This window comes from Tamandua tetradactyla, chromosome 6 (assembly GCF_023851605.1).
Source record: "Tamandua tetradactyla isolate mTamTet1 chromosome 6, mTamTet1.pri, whole genome shotgun sequence".
In the NCBI taxonomy this organism is placed as follows: Eukaryota; Metazoa; Chordata; class Mammalia; order Pilosa; family Myrmecophagidae; genus Tamandua; species Tamandua tetradactyla.
The window spans coordinates 44,827,268-44,847,378 of NC_135332.1; the positions used below are offsets into that span (position 1 = coordinate 44,827,268).

At 37.8% G+C, this 20,111-nt stretch overlaps 1 protein-coding gene across 4 annotated transcripts in view; it reads left to right on the forward strand.

Moving 5' to 3' along the window:
* Nucleotides 1-443: 443 nt before the first annotated feature.
* The window catches only part of TADA2A (transcriptional adaptor 2A), a 75,808-nt gene continuing 56,140 nt past the window's right edge, over nt 444-20,111 (forward strand). For 2 of the 4 annotated variants that reach the window (XM_077165090.1, XM_077165087.1), the window contains exons 1-2: nt 444-524; nt 2,564-2,702. In XM_077165090.1, coding sequence (XP_077021205.1) covers nt 2,678-2,702 — 25 coding nt within the window. In that variant the 5' untranslated portion in view covers nt 444-524; nt 2,564-2,677. Of the gene's footprint in view, nt 545-1,292; nt 1,358-2,563; nt 2,703-20,111 lie in introns of all 4 variants that reach the window. The other 2 variants (XM_077165088.1, XM_077165089.1) reach the window with 2 other exon arrangements.

Consider the following 20,111-nt stretch of genomic DNA (forward strand, 5'->3'; position numbering starts at 1 on the left):
CCTTTAAACCTTTGAGTCTGGTTAATCCATGAGCACCACTCCGAGACCTGAATTCCAGAGGTGGCCAGTGCTCGTCGTCCTTAGCCCCAGTCACTTAGCCTCAGTTTCCCTGGCTGCAACCGGAGTGGTAGGTGGGAATGCTAAAAACAAAACAGTACCGGCCCAGTCCACCTCGCCGCCCTGTGGAAGGGATCAAACGTCACCCGGCGATGGGAAGCCTGTAGCGACCGGCCAAGTGCCACGCGGCAGTCAGCGAACACTGGTCGGACTCAAAAGTCTAACAAGCTGCTCAACTCCATCCTTCCAGTCCTCAACTAGGGTGGCCGCGACTAGGCCGGCTAGGAAGCAAAAAGCTCCGTGGCGACCGCAGAAGGGGCGGAGGCGCCGGGGAGGAGCTGGGAGGCGGCGGCGGGCGGGCGGCACGCGGCGCACTCCCGTCGGCGCCGCCCGGGAGCGAGCACGCAGGCCGGGGGGCGTGCACGCGGACTGCGACTGCAGGGCGCAGAGGAGGGGGACGCAGAGAGGTGAGGCGCGATGCACCGTGGTGGGTCCAGCGGGCTGGCGGGCGCAAGCCCCTCTAGCTGAACGTGGAGGGGGTGCGGGCACAGCAAGGGCGGCGGGGGGGAAGGGGCCGGCCGACTGCGACGACGGCGCCCAGGAAGGTGCGCGGGTGAGTGGTTCGGAGCCACGCTGCGTGAGGGGGTGAGAGCGGTGCGGTCCCGGCCTGACTCATCGCGGCCCCGCCCCGCGCCTGGCGCTTCCCGCCCTCGGTTTTCCTGTCTCAGCAATGGAGCGCACAACGCTAATAATAGCAGTCACTGTGTGCTCTGTCCCTGATCCACGTTACCCCATCGGATTTTCAAGTAGGCCTCACAAGGTGATAGCTTAGCTCCAATTTGAAGCTGAGAACTGAGCGAGGCTCAGGTAAAATGATTTACCTAAGATCGTACAGTTAGTAAGGAAAAAGTGAGAATTTGAACCCATATCTGCAAAACTCCCATTCTTCACCCTTCCTCTCCACCACACTGAAGCTCGTCGCTTGTAGTTACCTTCCTGTCCTCAGAGAGATGTGTCAGAAATGTGGTATTTTGTGAGAAGCAAGCAAGCAGGAGAAGACAACTCTGCTTATTGCAGTACTTTATGATGTAGGGTGTGCAGAAAGCTCATGGTTTATCAGACTATTGCACGCATCCTTTACCTGACTGTTCTGTTAACTTCAGTTTAAAATGGCACGGCTGTTAATATCTGTAAGACGTTGTGCAAGGAACATCATCTTTGTTTCCTTTCCTTAGAAAAAGGAACGTGCCTTAGGAGGTTGCAGGATTCAAAGAGATAATCCACTTGCAGTGATACCAAGGTACATGGCATATGGGAAAAGCTCCGTAAATCTCAAGTTCTGTTTCATAACTGAGTGCATAAAACCCCTTGCTAAACTCATTTTTCTTCTAAGATCAGTTTTTCCTGGGACTATAGCAGAAGGAGGTGACCCCACCCCTCCCAAAATAAAAGTTTATTGACTGCTATGTTATCTGACTGTTGCCTACACGTTAATGAAGTCATCCCCAGGGTAGAAATACCAAGGTGAAAGAAATCACTCTAAGAACAAAAGATATGAATCGGCTTATTGTATACTAACATTTTCTTGTCCATTCCACATCCATTTATTTTCTTCAATGTGTGTGGCATGGTGCTTAGTACTTAAAGTTTGTACGTAGTATTACCACGTGTATGTTAGATTTAGTCCCTGCTTTAATTTCATACAGAAGTGGGAAAAAAAAAAAACAGATTCAGAAGTTATTGTCAGAAAGTAAAATGTGGAAAATGCCAGAAAAGCAATAGCATAAAGGCATGATGTTCCTTGATTCAGCAAGTGGAAAATGTGTTCATTTCTGCCTTTAAGGACTATAAGTTGAACATACCTATTAAATATTTGTTGAAAGAATAAATGAGTGAACAAATTAATGCTACATTAGTTAGGATTCCTTGGTTTGTAGTAAAAGAAACTCATTCAAATTCAAGTTTTATTGGAAAGGTAAGAGTGTTGAGGGAGTTGGGCTGCTCTCGGGATCTCAACAATGGGACCGAATTCTTTGACTGGTGAATGACTGATCTCCACCTGTCTTCAGTCCTTGCCTGTCTTACTCAAAATTCATATTTCTGTAAGAAGAGATCTGGTTGTTTTAGCTTGTTTAGGGAAGGTGGATGAAGTACTGTGATTGGCATCCCTACCAGAGTCAGATGTGGGGGCATCAGTTCTCCAAAGGGAAGAGAGCTAAAGGAGAGAAGTGACGTTTATTATAACTATGTAGCATTATAGGCCATGAATTGTCCTCGTTTTATATATGGATTTGACATTTGGTTATGATTTTTAACACCAATTCTAGGAGGTAGATACTATTGTATCACACACCATTTTCAGAAGAATAAAGGTTTATAGTTTAAAATAATTAGCTCAGCATTACAAAGCTACGATGTCATAGAGCTGAATACGCTGCATTATTTTCTCTTTATTTGTCCCTTTTGATTATATCCTTATCCATGTGCCACTTATGTTGGTTCATAGGTACTCATCAAACTTTGCTGTGTATGATCACAACAAGCTTTGTTGGCCAGATTGAGATCTTGAAGGAGCTCTACATTAAGGACGATCAAAGCAGCAGTCTCTGCCAATTGGAGAATGGACCGTTTGGGTTCCTTTAGCAGTAAGTACAATGAAACAAGTCCTAGATGAATATTTAACAGCATACTGAAGTGGAATTTGATCAAGGAAGAAAAGTGAACACTTTGAAGTTAAGCAGTAAAACTCTGTGAATCTGACCCTGAAGGAATTAAAATAGTATCAAATCAAGATAAAAAAACAACCAATTCTTATCAGTTGCCCAATGAATATATGCTATGAACATATCACTCTGGGTCTTGTAAGAAAACTACCCTGAGATACACCAGGCTTACTATCTATCCTGTTGTTAGATTTTAAAAAGCAGTGGGGTTTCTCTTTAGAACCAATAGCATGCTTCAGTTGCCAAGAGAAATAATATCAAAAAAAAAAAAGGAAAGAAAGAGAGAATGTCAGTGGTAGGAATAAAGGAAATGCCTGGGTGGCTACCCAGCCCTGCCTTTTTTTTGTGGAACTTGTGTTCTAAGAGTAAACCATGATTTAAAAAGAAACTGAACAGAGAATTGTGGTATATGTATGAAATAAATTCAGATAACCACAAGCTATGGAGAAAAAAAAACACTGCCGTTTCTGTGATTCTGACAATGAAAGGTTTGGCAGAAATAGCAGTACCGTTGTTGGATGATTAGTATTGTACCAACGAGAAGAATCGGAAGGCATTTTTTGGTTATATTTCTTCTTCAGTGATTTCTTAAAGAAGCTCCAAGTTTATTTTCTACCCGCATTCCCTTTATGGAATATTTATAAGTTTAGGGAAGAATGGAATCTTCAAGCACATCTAGCTCACCCTTCTCATTGTAGACCTGAAGAACCTAAAATTTCTCCAATTCTGGAAGCGTAAAACAAAACTTTTTTTTTCTAACTTTTTATTTGGGAATAATTTCAAACTTTACAGGAAAGTTGGAAGAATAAGAATGGTTTTTAAAATATCCATATTCCCTTTTTTTTTTTTTTCAACATGGGCAGGCACCGGGAATCAAACCTGGGTGTCTGGTATGACAGGCAAGAACTCTGCCTGCTGAGCCACTGTGGCCCGCCTATCCATATTCCTTGTGTTAGTCTTTTACCCCATTTGCTTTGTCATTTGTTCTCTCTTTTTATCTATAGAAATAGGCACACATATAACTTTTCTTTCCCGATCGATTTTGACCCTTTGTCCCTAAGTACTTTAGTGTTTTTATTTCCTAAGAATAGGGATATTCCATTATATAACTTTGGTGGAGTTATCAACTTAGTAAATTTAACATTAATAAAATGCTTTTATTTAAACCATCTATATTCCATTTGATTCAGTAATGTCTATTTGGCTACTTTTTCCTTCTGGTACAGCATCAAATCAAGAAATAGATCTTACATTTGCTTTTCTCTTTCACCTCTTTTATAACTGAAACATTTCCACAGCCTTATTATGTCTTGTGACATTGACACCTTTGACTATAGGTCCTTTCCCCTACTCTTTTTTAATAGAAGGTTCTCATTTTGAGTTTCTCTACTCTCTTTCTGCCCTCACTGCTGTTGTTAATTTTGAAAACCCGTCCAAGATGTTGTTCAAATTCTCCATTGTATAATTTCTGTTTTTTTCCTTATATTTAATAAATCTGTGGGAAGACACTTTTAGACTGTGGAAATATTCTGCTTATCAAAAATTTCCCCTACATTTAACATGATCTGATGATTTTTGCCTGATCCAATCTTTACTAGTTGCAAAATGATGGTTGCAAGAATGATTTTTTCACGTCTTGCACTCTTTCCACATTTACAAGTCAGCACTTAGCATTTCACTATAATCAAGAGACCTTCCAACACACTTATTTATTTATCTTCGTTATGGACACATGAATTCTTGTTTTTTCAATAATTTATAATCATTAGCATATTTAATTGTTTAATAATTTAATAATCATTAGATTATTAATGGTTCATTAGATTATCCCAAGTTTGACCACTGGGAGCCCCTTCAGGCTTGTGGCTGCATCCTTGTCACATGCCCCCATTTTTTTTTTTAACATCCCCTTACTTGCTGCCATAACTAATCTTCGAGATGCATCTCATACTTCCCCTGTTCCAGCCCTGGAATCAGCCACTTCTTTGCAGAGCCCTTGTGCCTTTTAGTGGGCAGTGATGTTAAGGTGTATTTGGTCATTGTTCATTGCTACTAGATCATCTTGGTCCTTTTGACCCACAGAGCTAGGAAAGATACCTATGTATGGGCCATGCGCATACACGTAGTAAGTCCGTATACATATGTAATCACATATACATTCATATATACAATATATATAAGAAATCATGAGTTTACTTCCAGTTCATTTACACAGGCTTATTTCTTGTCTTCGTCCATTCCTTATTAATATATCCCTTTTTCCTCAGTGAAAACCTGGTTCTCAACATCAACAACTCATTTACTCATTTGCTTCATCCCTTAATACATCCAAAATTATTTCAGATATGTTCTGCCCATATCACTATATAAAATAGAGTTCTGGATTTGTTTGCGATTCTCCCCTGCATCACCCTAACCTGTGCGAGACTGAAGGTGTTTTTTGAAATACTATGTTCAGAAGTACCTAGATTGGTTCTTTTTCTTTTTAATGTGATTATAGTGTTCTTTTGAAATACTCCTGAGTTCGTGTATTTCATTTTGCTTTCAGTTCTCCTTTCTCACCTTTACTAATTTATTACTACTTTTTTGAATATGAGTGGGAATATATACATGCTTCCAAAAGTCAAAACTATACAAAAAGGTATTTGGAGAAATGTCACTGCCTCCACTAGATTTCATTCCTTTCCCCAACCTCTTTGTAGGTTCTGGTTTGTCTGTTTCTTTCTTTTTTTAAAAAATAAGCAAATGTGTATTTGCTTATTTTCTCTAATTTTGTTACAGAAAAGATAATATATATGATCTTTTGTATTTTGTTTTGTCACTTAACAGTATGTCCTAGAAGGCACTGTATATTGTTTTTTTCCAACGTTAGAATTCCATTGAGTGGATGTACCACAGTTTAATAGTTTACTCAACTAACCTCCAATGCTTGGACATTTAAGTAGTATGTGCATTAGAAATAAAGCTCTAATGTATAACCTTGTGGGTGGGTACGGTGGCTCAGCAGGCAGAATTCTCGCCTGCCATGCCAGAGACCCGGGTTCGATTCCTGGTGCCTGCCCATGCAAAAAGAAAAAAAAAAGTTTATGTATAACCTTGGACATATATATTTTTGTATGTTGGAGATCAATATTCAGGGTAAATTCCTAAAATTAGATTTGCTGGGTCAAAAGATAAATGCATGCATAGTATTGTTTAGATATTGTTAAATTCCCTTTTATAGGAGATGTACTGTTTTTCATAACCATCAGAAATATGAAAGTGCCTGTTTCCCCAAATCCTCACTAAATATATTAGCAAGCTTTTAGATTTTTGCTAAGGTGAAAAATGGTATTTAGTGTAGTTTTCATTTCTCTTATGAGTGAAATTGCAGATCTTTTCATAGCTTATGGGCTATTGTTGTATCTTTTTATTTTTGTCTTTATTTTTGCATTCTCTTTTGTGATAGGATTAAAAAGTTGATTAGAGAGGCTGTAGATCCACAGAAGAATCATAAAAAATCAACTTGTCTATATATATTGTTACCACTTTGCATTAGTGTGTCACCTTTGTTGCAATTGATGAAAGAATATTAAAATTGTATTATTAACTATAGTCCATCATTTACAATAGAGTTACTGTGTTAGATAGTCCTGTTTTATCTTTAAATTTTTATTCTATTAACATACATATGACCTAAGATTTTCCCCTTTTGTATTCATATATAATTCAGTGCTGTTAATTATACTCACAGTGTTGTGCTACCATCACCATCATCCATTTCCAAAATTTTAAAATCAAACTTTAAATAGAAATGCTGTATGAATTATGTATTAATTCCCCATTTCCTCCCCATAACCTAGCCCCTAGTCACCTGTATTCTAGATTTTAACTCTATGAGTTGGCATAATTCTAATTAATTCACATCAGTGAGATCATACAATATTTGTCTTTTTGTGTCTGGCTTATTTCACTAAACATACTGTCTTTACGGTTCATCCATGTTGCTCATGGATCAGGACTTCATTCCTTTTTGTGCTTGGATGATATTCCATTGTTTGTATATACCGTGTTTTGTTAATCCATTCATCTGTTGATGGTCACTTGGTTGCTTCCATATTTTGGCAATTGTGAACAACGCCACTATGACCATCAGTGTGCAAATATCAGTTTGAGTCCCACCTTTCAGTTCTTTGGGGTATATACCTAGTAGAGGGATTGCTAAATCATACGTAGTAGAGGGATTAGCTTTCTGAGGAACTGCCGAGTTGTTTCCCACAGCAGCAGCACCATTTTATATTCCCACAACAGTGAGTAAGTGTTCTGGGTTCTCCACATTGTCTTTTAACATTTGTGATTTTCTGTTTTTTCTCTTTTATTTTTTTAATTAGTAGCCACTCTAGTGAATTTGAAATGGTATCTCATTGTGATTTTGCTTTCCATTTCCCTGATAGCTAATGATGTTGAGCATCTTTTCATGTGCTTTTTTTTATACATTCTATTTGGAGAAATGTCTATTAAAGTCTTTTGCGCATTTTTAAATTGGGTTGTCTCTTTTTATTGTTGAATTGTAGGATTTCTTTATAACTTTTTTTTTTCTTTTGTATGCTGTATGTTGGGGGTCACATTTAATTCTTTCTTTATGTAACTATCTCATTATTGCAGCACCATTTGTTGACTTTTTAGGGGGGAGGGTGGGAAACTGCATGGACTTGTAATCGAACCCAGGTCTCCTTCATGGCAGGTGAAAATTCTACCTCTGAACTACCCTTGCACCCCCCTTCTTTATAATTCTTTATAACTCCACTCCAATACACCACAAACTAAAAAGGGATAGCTGTATCTATATAATGCATAAGAATAACCTCTAAGATAACCTCTCACTCTGTTCACAATCTCTCAGCCATTCAAACTTTGTCTCATTTCTCTCTTCCCCCTTTTGGTCAAGAAGGCTCTCTCAGTCCCATGATGCCAGGTCCTGGCTCATCCTGGGAGTCATGTCTCGCATTGCCAGGGAGATTTATACCCTTGGGCATCGTGTCCTACATAGCAGGGAAGGCAGTGGGTTCAGCTACCAAGCTGGCGTGCAGAGAGAGGCCACACCTGAGAAAAAAAAGAGGTTCTCTGGGGTGATTCTTAGGCATAATTATAAGTAGGCTTAGCTTCTCCTTTGCAAGAATAAGTTTCATAGGGGCAAGCCCCAAGAATGTGGGCTTGGTCTATGAATTTGGTTGTCCTTAATGCTTGCAAGAATATCAGAAATACACCAGGTGGAGAATTCCTCCTTTCTCCTCAGTTCTTCCGGGGGTTTTGCAAATACTTTTTTATTCTCTACCCAGATTACTCTCAGATGTGTCAGGGCATCACACTGACCTCTATAAACCAAGAAGATCTCATTCCTTATTCAAGATTCCATGTAATTACAGTGTTCAAATAAACTGACTATACAAGTTAAATTAGATACTATCCTACCAAAAATATAAATTTGATGCACAAACATTTTAAATTTTGATGAAGTTCCATTTATTTTTTGTTGTTGTTGCTTGTGCTTTGGGTATAGAGTCTAAGAAACCATTGCCTAAATAAGATCCTGAAGATACTTCCCTACATTTTCATCCAAGAGTTTTATAGTCTGGTTCTTATATTTAGGTCTTTGATCTATTTTGAGTTGACTTTTGTACATGGTGTGAGATAGGGGTCCTTTCGTTCTTCTGCATATGAATATCGAGTTCTTCCAGCACCATCTTTGTAAAAGAGAGAGTTCTTTCCTCATTGGACTTGTTAGCCTTGTGAAAAATCCCTTGGCTGTAGATGTGAGGGTCTATTTCTGAACTCTAACTTCAATTCCATTGATCTGTATATCTTTACTTGTGCCAGGACCATACTTTTTTTTGTTTGTTTGTTTTTTGCGTTGGGTAGGCAGCGGAAATAGAACTCGGGTCTGCGGCATGGCAGGTGAGAACTCTGCCTGCTGAGACACTGTGGCCCACCCACCATACTATTTTGACCACTTGTTTTAGTTTGCTAAAGCTGGTGAAATGCAGTATTCCAGAAATGGGTTGACTTTTGTAATGGGGATCTATTAACTTATAAACTTAGAGTTCTTAGGCCATAAAAACATCCAAATCAAGGCATCAGTGGGTAATGCTTTTTCTCTGAAAACCAGCTACCAGTGATCTTCAGCTCTTTTGTCACATGGCCAGAAACATGATGACATATGCTGGTCTCTTCCTTCTTTCTGGGTTTCATTGCCTCCAGCTTCTGGCTTCAATGGCTTCCTCTCTGAACTTCTGTGTGTCCTCTCTCCGCTTCTCTGGCTCTCTTAGCTTCTCTGGGGCTCTTTTCTGTCTTTTTTTCTTGTATAAAGGATTCCACTGAGAGGATTCAGATCCACTTGAGGCATGCCTTAACTGAAATAACCTAATCAAAAGGTCCAACCTACAATAGATCTACACCCACAGGAATGGATTAAAAGAACATAATCTTTTCTAGAGGTACATAGAGCTTCAGATCATCATACCACTGTTGCTTTTTAATAAGCTTTAAAGTCAGGTAGAGTGAGTCCTCCAACTTCTTTCTTCTTTTTCAAGATGTCTTTGGTTACTCAGGGCCCCTTATTCTTTGATAATCGGCTTTTCCATTTCTGTGAAGTAAGCTGTTGGAATTTTTATTGGGATTGAGTTGAGTCTATAAATAGTTGTAAGTAGAATTGATATCTTAATAATATTTAATGTTCCAGTCCATGAGCACAGAATGTCCTTCCATTTATTTAGATCTTGTTTGATTTCTTTTAGCAAAGTTTTGTAGTTTTCTGTATATAAGTCCCTTACATGCTTGGTTAAATTTATTCCTAGATATTTGACTTTTTTAGTTCCTATTTAAATGGTATTATTTTCTTTATTTGCTCCTCAAATTGCTTATTACTAGTGTATAGAAACACTACTGATTTTTTTGCATGTTAATCTTGTATCCTGTACTTTGCTGACTATATTAGCTCTAGTATCTTTGTTGTAGATTTTTGGGGCACTTTCTGCATATAGGATCATGTTATCTGCAAACAGTGAAAGTTTTACTTCTTCCTTTCCAATTTGGATGCCTTTTATTTCTTTTTCTTACCTGACTGCACTCTGACTAGAACTTCCAGCACAAGATTGAATAACAGTGGCGACAGTGGGCATCATTGTGTGTACCAGATCTTAGGAGGAAAGTTTTCAGTCTTTCACTGTTGAGTATAATGTTGGTTGTGCATTTTTCATTTATGCTCTTTATCATGTTGAGGATGTTTCCTTCTATTCATGTTTTTCTTAACTGTTTCAAGAAAGGATACTGGATTTTATTAAATGCCTTTTCTGTGTCTTGGTGGTTTGAAGCTGAATGTACACCAGAAAAGCATGTTTTAAAACCTAATCCATTCCTGTGGGTGTAAACACATTGTAAGTAGGATCATTTGATGAGAGTACTTCAATTAGTTATGACCACCTAATTTATAATGTAACTTAATCCTATTACTGGATTCCTTTATAAATGGAATGAATAGAGAGAGAGAAGAAAGGCCATGGAAGCAAAAAGCTGAAATCAGCAGAACTCGGAAGAAAAGGGAGAGACCAGCAGACACTGTTGTGTGCTTTGCCATGTGGTAGAGAAGCCAAGGGTCACCAGCCAGTCTTTGGAAAGAAAGCATTCCATGATGGTGCCTTGATTTGGACATTTTCCCAGACTCTAACTGCAAGAGAATAAATTCTCATTTTATAAGCCAGCCCATTTCATGATATGTGCTTTGAGCAGCCTAACAAACTAACACAGATTTTGGTACCAGGAGGATGCGGTACTGCTATCGCAAATACCAAAAATGTAGAAATGGCTTTGGAAATGGGTAGTGGATAGAGGCTAGAAGAATTGAGCCAACCTGTGTCTTTTCAATGGGGAGTTTAATGCTTTAACATTTAGTGTTACTACTGAAAGGTAGTACTTTCTTCAGCCATTGTGCCCTTTGTTTTTTATATGTCATATCATTTTTTTCTCTCTCTTTTCTTTCATTGCAGTTTCTTTTTCTGTATAGTTGATCTTTTGTGATGAATCTTACTGATCCCTTTCTCATTTTTATTTCTGTATTTTCTTTGTAGTTACCCTGGGGTTTATATTCCACAATCTATATCTGTAAACTGCTAGTTTGAAAAGATTCCAACATAGCTTCAATGACATACATATTCTCTGCTCCCACATCCCTTTGTGTATCCTCTTTTTATTTTTTTTGTCCCACTTTATTTCTTTATATTTTGTATATCCATTACCAGAAAGTATACCTTTTTCTTGTTCAATTGTACCCTGACTTGTACAGAAATTAAACAGTAGAGTTGCATCTTGAGAATATACAGTATTATTTAGTTTTGCATTTACCCTTATTGATGATCTTCATTTCTCTACACTATTCCAAGCCATTCTGTCCTGTCTTTTTCTTTCAACCTGCAGAATTCCCTTTAGTAATTCTTGTAGGGCAGGTCTTTTGTGATTAACTCTCTGTTTCCATTTATCTGTGACTATTTTAAACTCTCCCTTATTTTTGAAGGACAATTTTGCTGGATAATTCTTGGCTAGCAGTTTTTCTCTTTCAGTACCTTAAATATATCATGCCATTACCTTCTTATCTCCATAGTTTCTGATGAGAAATTAGCATTTAGTTTTATTGAGGATCCCTTGTATGTGATAAATTGCTTATTTCTTAACTGCTTCCGCAATTCTCTATCTTTGGCATTGATATTCTGCTTAATATGTATCTCAGAATAGATCTGTTTTTTTTTTTTTACATGGGCAGGCTCCGGAAAATGAACCCGGGTCTCTGGCATGGCAGGCGAGAACTCTGCCACTGAGCCACCATTGCCCTTGGAATGGGTCTTTTAGGATTTATCCTATGTGGAGTATTTCATGCTTCTTGGATATGTGTGTTTGTATCTTTCATAAGACTTGGGAAATTTTGGCCCATTATTTCCTCAAACAGTATTTCTGCCTCCTTTCCCTTCTCTTGTCCTTCAAGGAAACCCACAATGTGTATATTTGTGCACTTCATATTGTTACTCAAGTCCCTGAGACACTACTCAGTTTTTTTCCAATTCTTTATTCTATCTGTTCTTCTGACTGCATGATTTTGATTGTCTTGTCTTCTGGTTCACTGATTTTTTTCTCCTGCTTGTTCAGATCTGTGTTGTATGCCTCTAGTGTATTTTTATGAATTTTTTTTATTTAGGAAAACAAACAGTACACTTAGAACCACCAAAAATGGATATCTTAGCTTAACCATAGGCATATTTAAATAAAATATCCATATAATCATTGTAAAACCTGTGTTTGCTCAGTAAGTTTCATAAACCAGTTTAAAATTAAGGCAACAAGGAAAAAAATCTACAAATTCAGATAGCAAAGTTCTTAAATTCTAAGTCTTAAACACTAACTTAGATACCGTTTGATCAGCTGTCAAAACTGTGAAGGTTCTCAGAACATCCAGTAGAAAGTTCTTACAAATACCTGCATTGCTATAGTAATGACCTATGTTACTAAATATTCTTCCTGATTTCTAGGAAAATATGAACATACAAATGTTTTTACAATTAGCATATAGAAATCTTAACCACCTGAAATGGATATCTTAGCTCATCCATAGGCATATTAAAAAAATAAATCTCAGTAATCATCGTAAAGCCTGTTTATGCATTATGTTTCATAAACCAATTTAAAATTCAAGCAGGGGAGGAAAAATAATCTATAGATAGAGATATCAGAGTTTCTTAAATTGTGAATGTTAAACACTATCTTAAGTACCATTTGATTAACTATCAAAACTGTGTGCATTCTCAAAATACAAAGTAAAAAGTTATTACAAATATCAGCTTTGCTATAGTAGTGAGCTATATTTAAATATCTTCAAATTTTTTATTTCAGGAATTTATTTTATCTAATAATACTATAACTGCCTATAATTTTTAACTGTTTTTTTTTGTCGTTGTTGTAAAATATAACACATATATACAAAGAAAGAAAGAAAAAAGGCAATGATTTTCAAAGCATACTTCAACAGCAGCTACAAAACAGTTCCTCGAGTTTGTTGTAGGCTACTATACCCTCATCTTAGATTTTTCCTTCTAGCTGCTCCAAAACACTGGTGGCTTTATCAGAGTCATAATAATGGAACCATACAGTATCTGTCATTTGTGTTTGACTTATTTCACCCAGCATTATGTCCTCAAGGTTCATCCACATTGTCATATGTTTCGGGACATCATTTTATCTAAATGCTGAATAGTATTCCATCGATATACCACATTTTGTTTATCCACTCGTCTTTGATGGGCACCTGGATTGACATTGGTGTGCAAATGTCTGTTGTATCACTGCTGTCAACTCTTTCTTTTTTGCAATAATGACATTCCTTTATTCTTCCTCATGCACTGCTGTCTACTCTTCTGGGTATATACCAAGTATTGCTATCCCCAGGTCATAGGGCAACTCAATATTTAGTTTTAGTTTTTTGTGGAATCGCCAAACTTGACTTCAACAGCAGCTGAACCATTTTGCATTCCCACCAACAGTGAATAAGTGTCCCCATTTCTCCTCATCCTCTCCAACATTTGTAGTTTCCTGTTTGTTTAATAGCAGCCATTCTTATAGGTGTGAAGTGATAATCTCATTGTCTTCTTAATTTAAATTTCCCTTATAACCAGTCAAGATGAACAGCTCTTCATGTGCTTTTTAGCCATCTGTATTTATTCTTCAGAAAAGTGCCTATTCATTTCCTCTGCCCGTTTTATAATTGGGTTGTTTGTCCTTTTGTTGGTGAGCTGTATAGTTTCTTTATGTACATAAGATATCAAGCCTCTATCCGATATGTGGTTTTCAAATATTTTCTCACATTGAGTTGCCTGCCTCTTCACCTTTTTAAAATAGTCCTTTGAGGCACAGAAGCTCTTGCTCTTAAGGAGTTCTCATTTGTTTATTTTTTCTTTCACAACTTCTGCTTTAGGTGTAAAATTTAAGAAGCTACCTTCTGTTACTTTTAGTGTATTTTAATCTCCATTGTTGTGCCTCACATTCCCATAATTTCTGTTATGTTTCTTTCTAAGTTTCAGATTTGTCTTTATGCTCACACATTGTCTTATTAGTATTCTTTATTTCTGTGTCCATATTTTCTTCATCTCCTTGAATTAAGAGATTTGTGTGAACTTCTTTGATGAGTTGTTTCAAATTCTGTGTCCCTTCTGCAGTTTAAATTTGTTTCCTTGACTGAGCGATATCTTCCTATTTCTTAGTATGGCTTGTAAATTTTGCTGAGGTCTGAGCATCTGATTATTTTGATTAGTTGACTATGAAAGTCAGTTTCTCTCTCTTGTCTTGGGCTTTATTGTTGATTGGCTTTGTGTTAAGGCTGTTTTTTGATGCTTATTCCAACTTACACTGAATTACTGAACTCTTTAGAGTAGTCCCTGTTTAACTGTTCAGATTTTCTCAATTCTCCTTCATTTGATTCTTGTCCTGGATATGTAGTACAATTTTTAACATTTCTTTTTTTTTTAACAATTGTTTTACCTTGGGAGAAAGCTTCCTTTTCTCAGTTCTTTCTCAGGACTCTTGATCTGTTCTGTTTGTATGCAGACTATTCTCTTCAGCTCCTATGATCTATTTATAATCCTTTTTTCACTCAGTGCCCTGTTTTCCTTACAGTCTTCTATTTTGAGACCTGTCCTATCTTAGAGCAATTCAAACCTCCCCCCCACCACCTTTTTTTTTCTTTCTTTTTCCATGAGGCTTTTCTGCCTCTGATTTCTTCTCTGTTAGGGTATCCCACCCTGGGGACCCAGATGGGGTCAATCCAGAAAAGCTCATTTTGCATTTAGTTGGTCCAGCCAAAAGAACTTATATTGAGTAAATGCTGTTCTTGCCAATAGTTTTGCCATGGTTTCTCTTTTCTTAAATCCCTTTGTGGGCCCTTTTGTATGCAGCATACCTCACCAGCTGGTGTTCCTTCCTTGGTCTCTTCAGACTTGGGTCCTTGTGCCTGGATGTGTGTGGAGTTCTAATTCACTGCTGTCAGGGTTCTGTACCCTGGAACAACTCAGGCCATATTACGTGTGCACTTCTTCCAAGCTGGATGTGGTAGTTAGATTCAGTTGTCAGCTTGGCCGGGTGAAGGCACCTAGTTCTGTTATTGTGGACTTGAGCCAATGGTACGTGAACCTCATCTGTTGCTCATTACATCTGCATTCGGCTAGGAGGTATGCCTGCTGCAATGAAGGATGTTTAACTTAATTGGCTGGTGCTTAAATGAGAGACCGCAATGTAGCACAGCCTAAGTAGCTCAGCATACATCATCTCAGCACTCGCCGCTCAGCCCAGGTTTTTGGAGGTGCAGAAAGAAATAACCCCGGAGAAAGTTGTTGGAACCCGGAGACCTGGAGAGAAGGCCAGCAGAGACCATCCTGTGCCTTCCCACGTAAGAAAGAACCTCAGTGGAAAGTTAGCTGCCTTTCCTCTGAAGAACTGACAAAATAAATCCCCTTTTATTAAAAGCCTAACTGTCTCTGGTGTGTTGCATTCTGGCAGCTAGCAAACTACAACACTGGATAATGAACTCAGTGAGGGGATGGGGTCCAGACTGGCATGCCTAGGAAGAATATCTTCTACCTGATCTTGGAGATTACTTTTCTTTTTCTTAGAGTCACTATTTGTAGAGTCCTGCTCCAGTCTCTGTTACCCTCCAGTGTTCCAAAGATGTGGAATTGGTCCTTTTATTAGCTGATTCTGAGGGGAAACTTTTCTAGGGAATGTCTTACATCACCATGTTGATGACATCCTGCAGCTTTGTTTTTCATTGGTCCCTCACCTTTTCATTTCAGTGGAGTCCTCGACAGGCCTGTTTCCTCCGCAAGTGGTGAAAGTTTGGCAGCCTTGGGAGGGGGGTGGTATCCCAAAGGAGTAGGCCACTTAGAAGGGCCAAGCAAGGGAGGAGGAAGCAGACCTCCTGAGTTTGCACAGATGGTAAACTGTCCAGTATTGATCAGCTACAGAGAATCTGTCATTTGAAGAGAAGCAAAACATGGCCTGTTGAGAACTCCATTGAAGGACTACATGAAGGAAGCCTTTTTTTCTCAGGGCTTGGGATATAATTTTGGGTCCTTTTTTTTTCCTTCTCAATTTTAAAAGTTCTTTGTATATTAATGTTCTATTTGCTAGCTGTCAGTATGCAATATACCAGAAACAGAATGGCTTTTAAAAAGGGGAATTTAATAAGTTGCTAGTTTACAGTTCAAAGGCTAAGAAAATGTCCCAGGGAAAATAAGTCTATAGAAATTCCAATCAAAGGCATCCAGGGAAAGATACCTTGGTTCAAGAAGGCCAATGAGGTTCAGAGTTTCTCTCTCAAGTGAGAAGGCACATGGCGAACATAGTCACAATGCACTAGTCAAAATATAAATTTTGTACCAAATAAACATTTTTTGCTTTAGTCTCACACGTAAGTTGAAATTTTAAAATATTAATTACCATCTATTTTCAGCACCCTGAAGTAATGACCTTCCTTTGTTCTTCCTCATGCAAAAACATTTTTAAAATTTGTACGTTTCGTCACTATCGTTATACACTCTAGGCATTCCTAGATTATACCATCTCAATCTTTATCGTCTATCTTTCTTTCTCATTTCATTTGTGCCCCCAGCCCTCCTCCCTCTATCGTTCTCGCATTCAGCTTCATTCAGTGTTTTAACATAATTGTATTACAGTTAGGTAGTATTATGCTATCCATTTCTGAGTTTTTATATTCAGTCCTGTTGCACAATCTGTATCTTCAGTTCCAATTACCCTATTTCTATCTCCTGATGTTCTCTGTTACTCAGTATTCTTTTTAAAAGTAAAAAATTGGGAGGATTGTAAATGCCCTCCTGTGGAGGACTGGTTACATTAATTTTTCTCAGGGCTCTTATTGGAATCAGTAATCTCTATTTATAATACTTTTTTTAAATGTATTTATTAATTAAAAAAATTAAGAACAAACAAAAACATTAATATATCATTCCATTCTACATATATGATCAGTAATTCTAAATATCATCACGTAGTTACATATTCATCATTTCTTAGAACATTTACATCAATTCAGAAAAAGAAAAAGACAACAGAAAAAGAAATAAAATGGTAACAGAGAAAAAAAAGACTATATATACCATACCCCTTACCCCTCACTTTCATTTATCACTAGCATTTCAAACTAAATTTATTTTAACATTTGTTCCCCCTATTATTTATTTTTATTCCATATGTTCTACTCGTCTGTTGATAAGGTAGATAAAAGGAGCATCAGACATAAGGTTTTCATAATCACGGAGTCACATTGTGAAAGCTATATCATTATTCAGTCATCATCAAGAAACATGGCTACTGGAACACAGCTCTACATTTTCAGGCAGTTCCCTCCCGCCTCTCCATTACATCTTGGTTAATAAGGTGATATCTACTTAATGCGTAATTGTAACCTCCAGGATAACTTGTCTACTCTGTTTGGAATCTCTCAGCCATTGACACTTTGTCTCATTTCACTCTTCCCCCTTTTGGTTGAGAAGGTTTTCTGAATCCCTTGATGCTGGGTCTCAGCTCATTCTAGAGTTTTTCTCAATCCCTTAATGCTGAATCTCAGCTCTTCTGGGATTTCTGTCCCACGTTGCCAGGAAGAGCCACACCCCTGGGAGTCATGTCCCATGTAGACAGGGGGAAGGTGGTAAGTTTGCTTGCTGTGTTTCCTGGAGAGAGAGACCACATCTGAGCAACAAAAGAGGTTCTCCTGGGGGTGACTCTTAGGCCTAATATTAAGTAGGTTTGACCTATCCCTTGTGGGGTTAAGTTTCATATGAACAAACCCCAAGACTGGGGTCTCAGCCTATAGCTTTGGTTGCCCACACTACTTGTGAGAATATCAAGAATTTAACTTGGGGAAGTTGAGTTTTCCCCCGTTCTCACCATTCCCCGAAGGGGACTTTGCAAATACTTTTCCACTCACTGATCAAAGCACTCTGGGATTCATCAGGGCATCATCCAGACAAACCAACAAAATCTCATGTCTTATACAAAGTTCCATGTACTTAAGGTGTTCAACCAACTATCTACATAAGTTATATTAGGAGATGCACTAGTCAAAGTATAAATTTGTACCAAATAAACATTTTTTGCTTTAGTCTCACACATAAGTTGAAATTTTAAAATATTGATTATCATCTATTTTCAGCACACTGCAGTAATGACATTCTTTTGTTCTTCCTCATGCAAAAACATTTTTTAAATTTGTGCATTTAGTCACTATCATTATACACTCTAGGCATTCCTAGATTATACCATCTCAATCTTTATTGTGTGATTTCATTTATGCCTCCAGCCCTCCTCTCTCTATCATTCTCATATGCAGCTTCATTCATTGTTTTAGCATAATTGTATTACAGTTAGGTAATATTGTGCTGTCCATTTCTGAGTTTTTATATTCAGTCCTGTTGCACAATCTGTATCCCTTCAGCTCCAGTTACCAAATATCTTACCCTATTTCTATCTCCTGATGGTCTCTGTTACCAGCGAAATATTCCAAGTTTATTCATATGTTGGTTCATATCAGTGAGACCATACAGTATTTGTCCTTTTGTTTCTGGCTCATCACACTCAGCATAATGTCCTTAAGGTCCATTCATGTTACATACTTCATAACTTTATTTTGTCTTACAGCTGCATAATATTCTATCTTATGTAAATGCCACAGTTTTTTTTAGCCAACCGTCTCTGATGGACATTTTGGCTGCTTCCATCTCTTGGTAATTGTAAATAATGCTGTTATAGACATTGGTGTGTAAATGTACATTTGTGTCCTTGCCCTCATGTCCTTTGAGTAGAGACAGCATATAGATGGGTCCTGTTTTTTAATCCATTCTGCCAGACTATGTCTTTTGATTGGAGAGTTTAATCCATTAACATTCAGTGTTATTACTGGATAGTACTTTCTTCTACTATTTTGCCTTCTGGATTTTATATATCATATCTAATTTTCCTTCTTTTTACCTTTACTCATAGTCTTCCTTTCTACACTCTTCTCCACACCTCTCTCTTCTGTCTTTGTACCTGTCTCTAGCGCTCCCTTTAGTATTTCTTGCAGAGCTGTTCTCTTGGTCACAAATTCTCTCAGTGATTTTTTTTGTCTGAAAATGTTTTAATTTCTCCCTCATTTTTGAAGGACAGTTTTGCTGGGTATAGAATTCTTGGTTGGCAGCTTTTCTCTTTTAATAGTTTAAATATATCATCCCACTGTCTTCTTACCTCCATGGTTTCTGCTGAGAGATCTGCACATAGTCTAATTGGGCTTCCCTTATATGTGATGGATTGCTTTTCTCTTGCTGCTTTCAAGATCCTCACTTTCTCTTTGACCTCTGACATTCTGATTAGTAAATGTCTTGGAGTATGTCTATTTGGATCTATTCTCTTTGAGGTATGCTGCACCTCTTGGATCTGTAATTTTAAGTCTTTCATAAGAGTTGGGAAATTTTCAGTGATAATTTCCTCCATTAGTTTTTCTCCTCCTTTTACCTTCTCTTTTCTTTTGGGATACCCACAACATGTATATTCATGTGCTTCATATTGTCTTTCAATTCCCTGAGTCCCTGCTCATATTTTTCCGTTTTTTCCCTGTATTTCCTTTTTCTTGCTGGTTTTCAGATGTTCCGTCCTCCAGTTCACTAATCCTATGTTCTGTCTCTCAAAATCTACCATTGTAGGTTTCCATTGTTTTTTTCATGTCTTCTACTTTGCGTTTCATTCCCATAAGTTCTGTAATTTGTTTTTTCAGACTTTCCTATTCTCCTTTTTGTTTGTTCCTTGCCTTCTTCATATCCTCCCTCAATTCATTGATTTGGTTTTTGATGAGGTTTTCCATGTCTGTTCATATATTCTGAATTAATTGTTTCAGCTCCTGTATGTCATTTGAATTGTTGGTTTGTTCCTTTGACTGGGCCATATCTTCAATTTTCCTAGTGTGATTTGTTATTTTTTTCTGGCGTCTAGGCATTTAATTACCTTAATTAGTTTATTCTGGAGATTGCTTTCACTTCTTTTACTAGGGTTTTCTTGCTGGATGAATTTGTTGTCTGTCTGTTCTTTGACATTCAGTTCAGCTTTATCTGGACCTCTAGCTTAAGTTTTGTTTAACAGAGGAGAATTTTTCAGTTCTTGTTTTCTTGTTTCTTACCCTGCTTGTCTGGTGCCTTCCCCCCCCCCCCCGCCACCGCCCTTAGGAGGGTCTACTTAGATATTATAGACCCCAGCCAGACTTTCCCAGACCATACT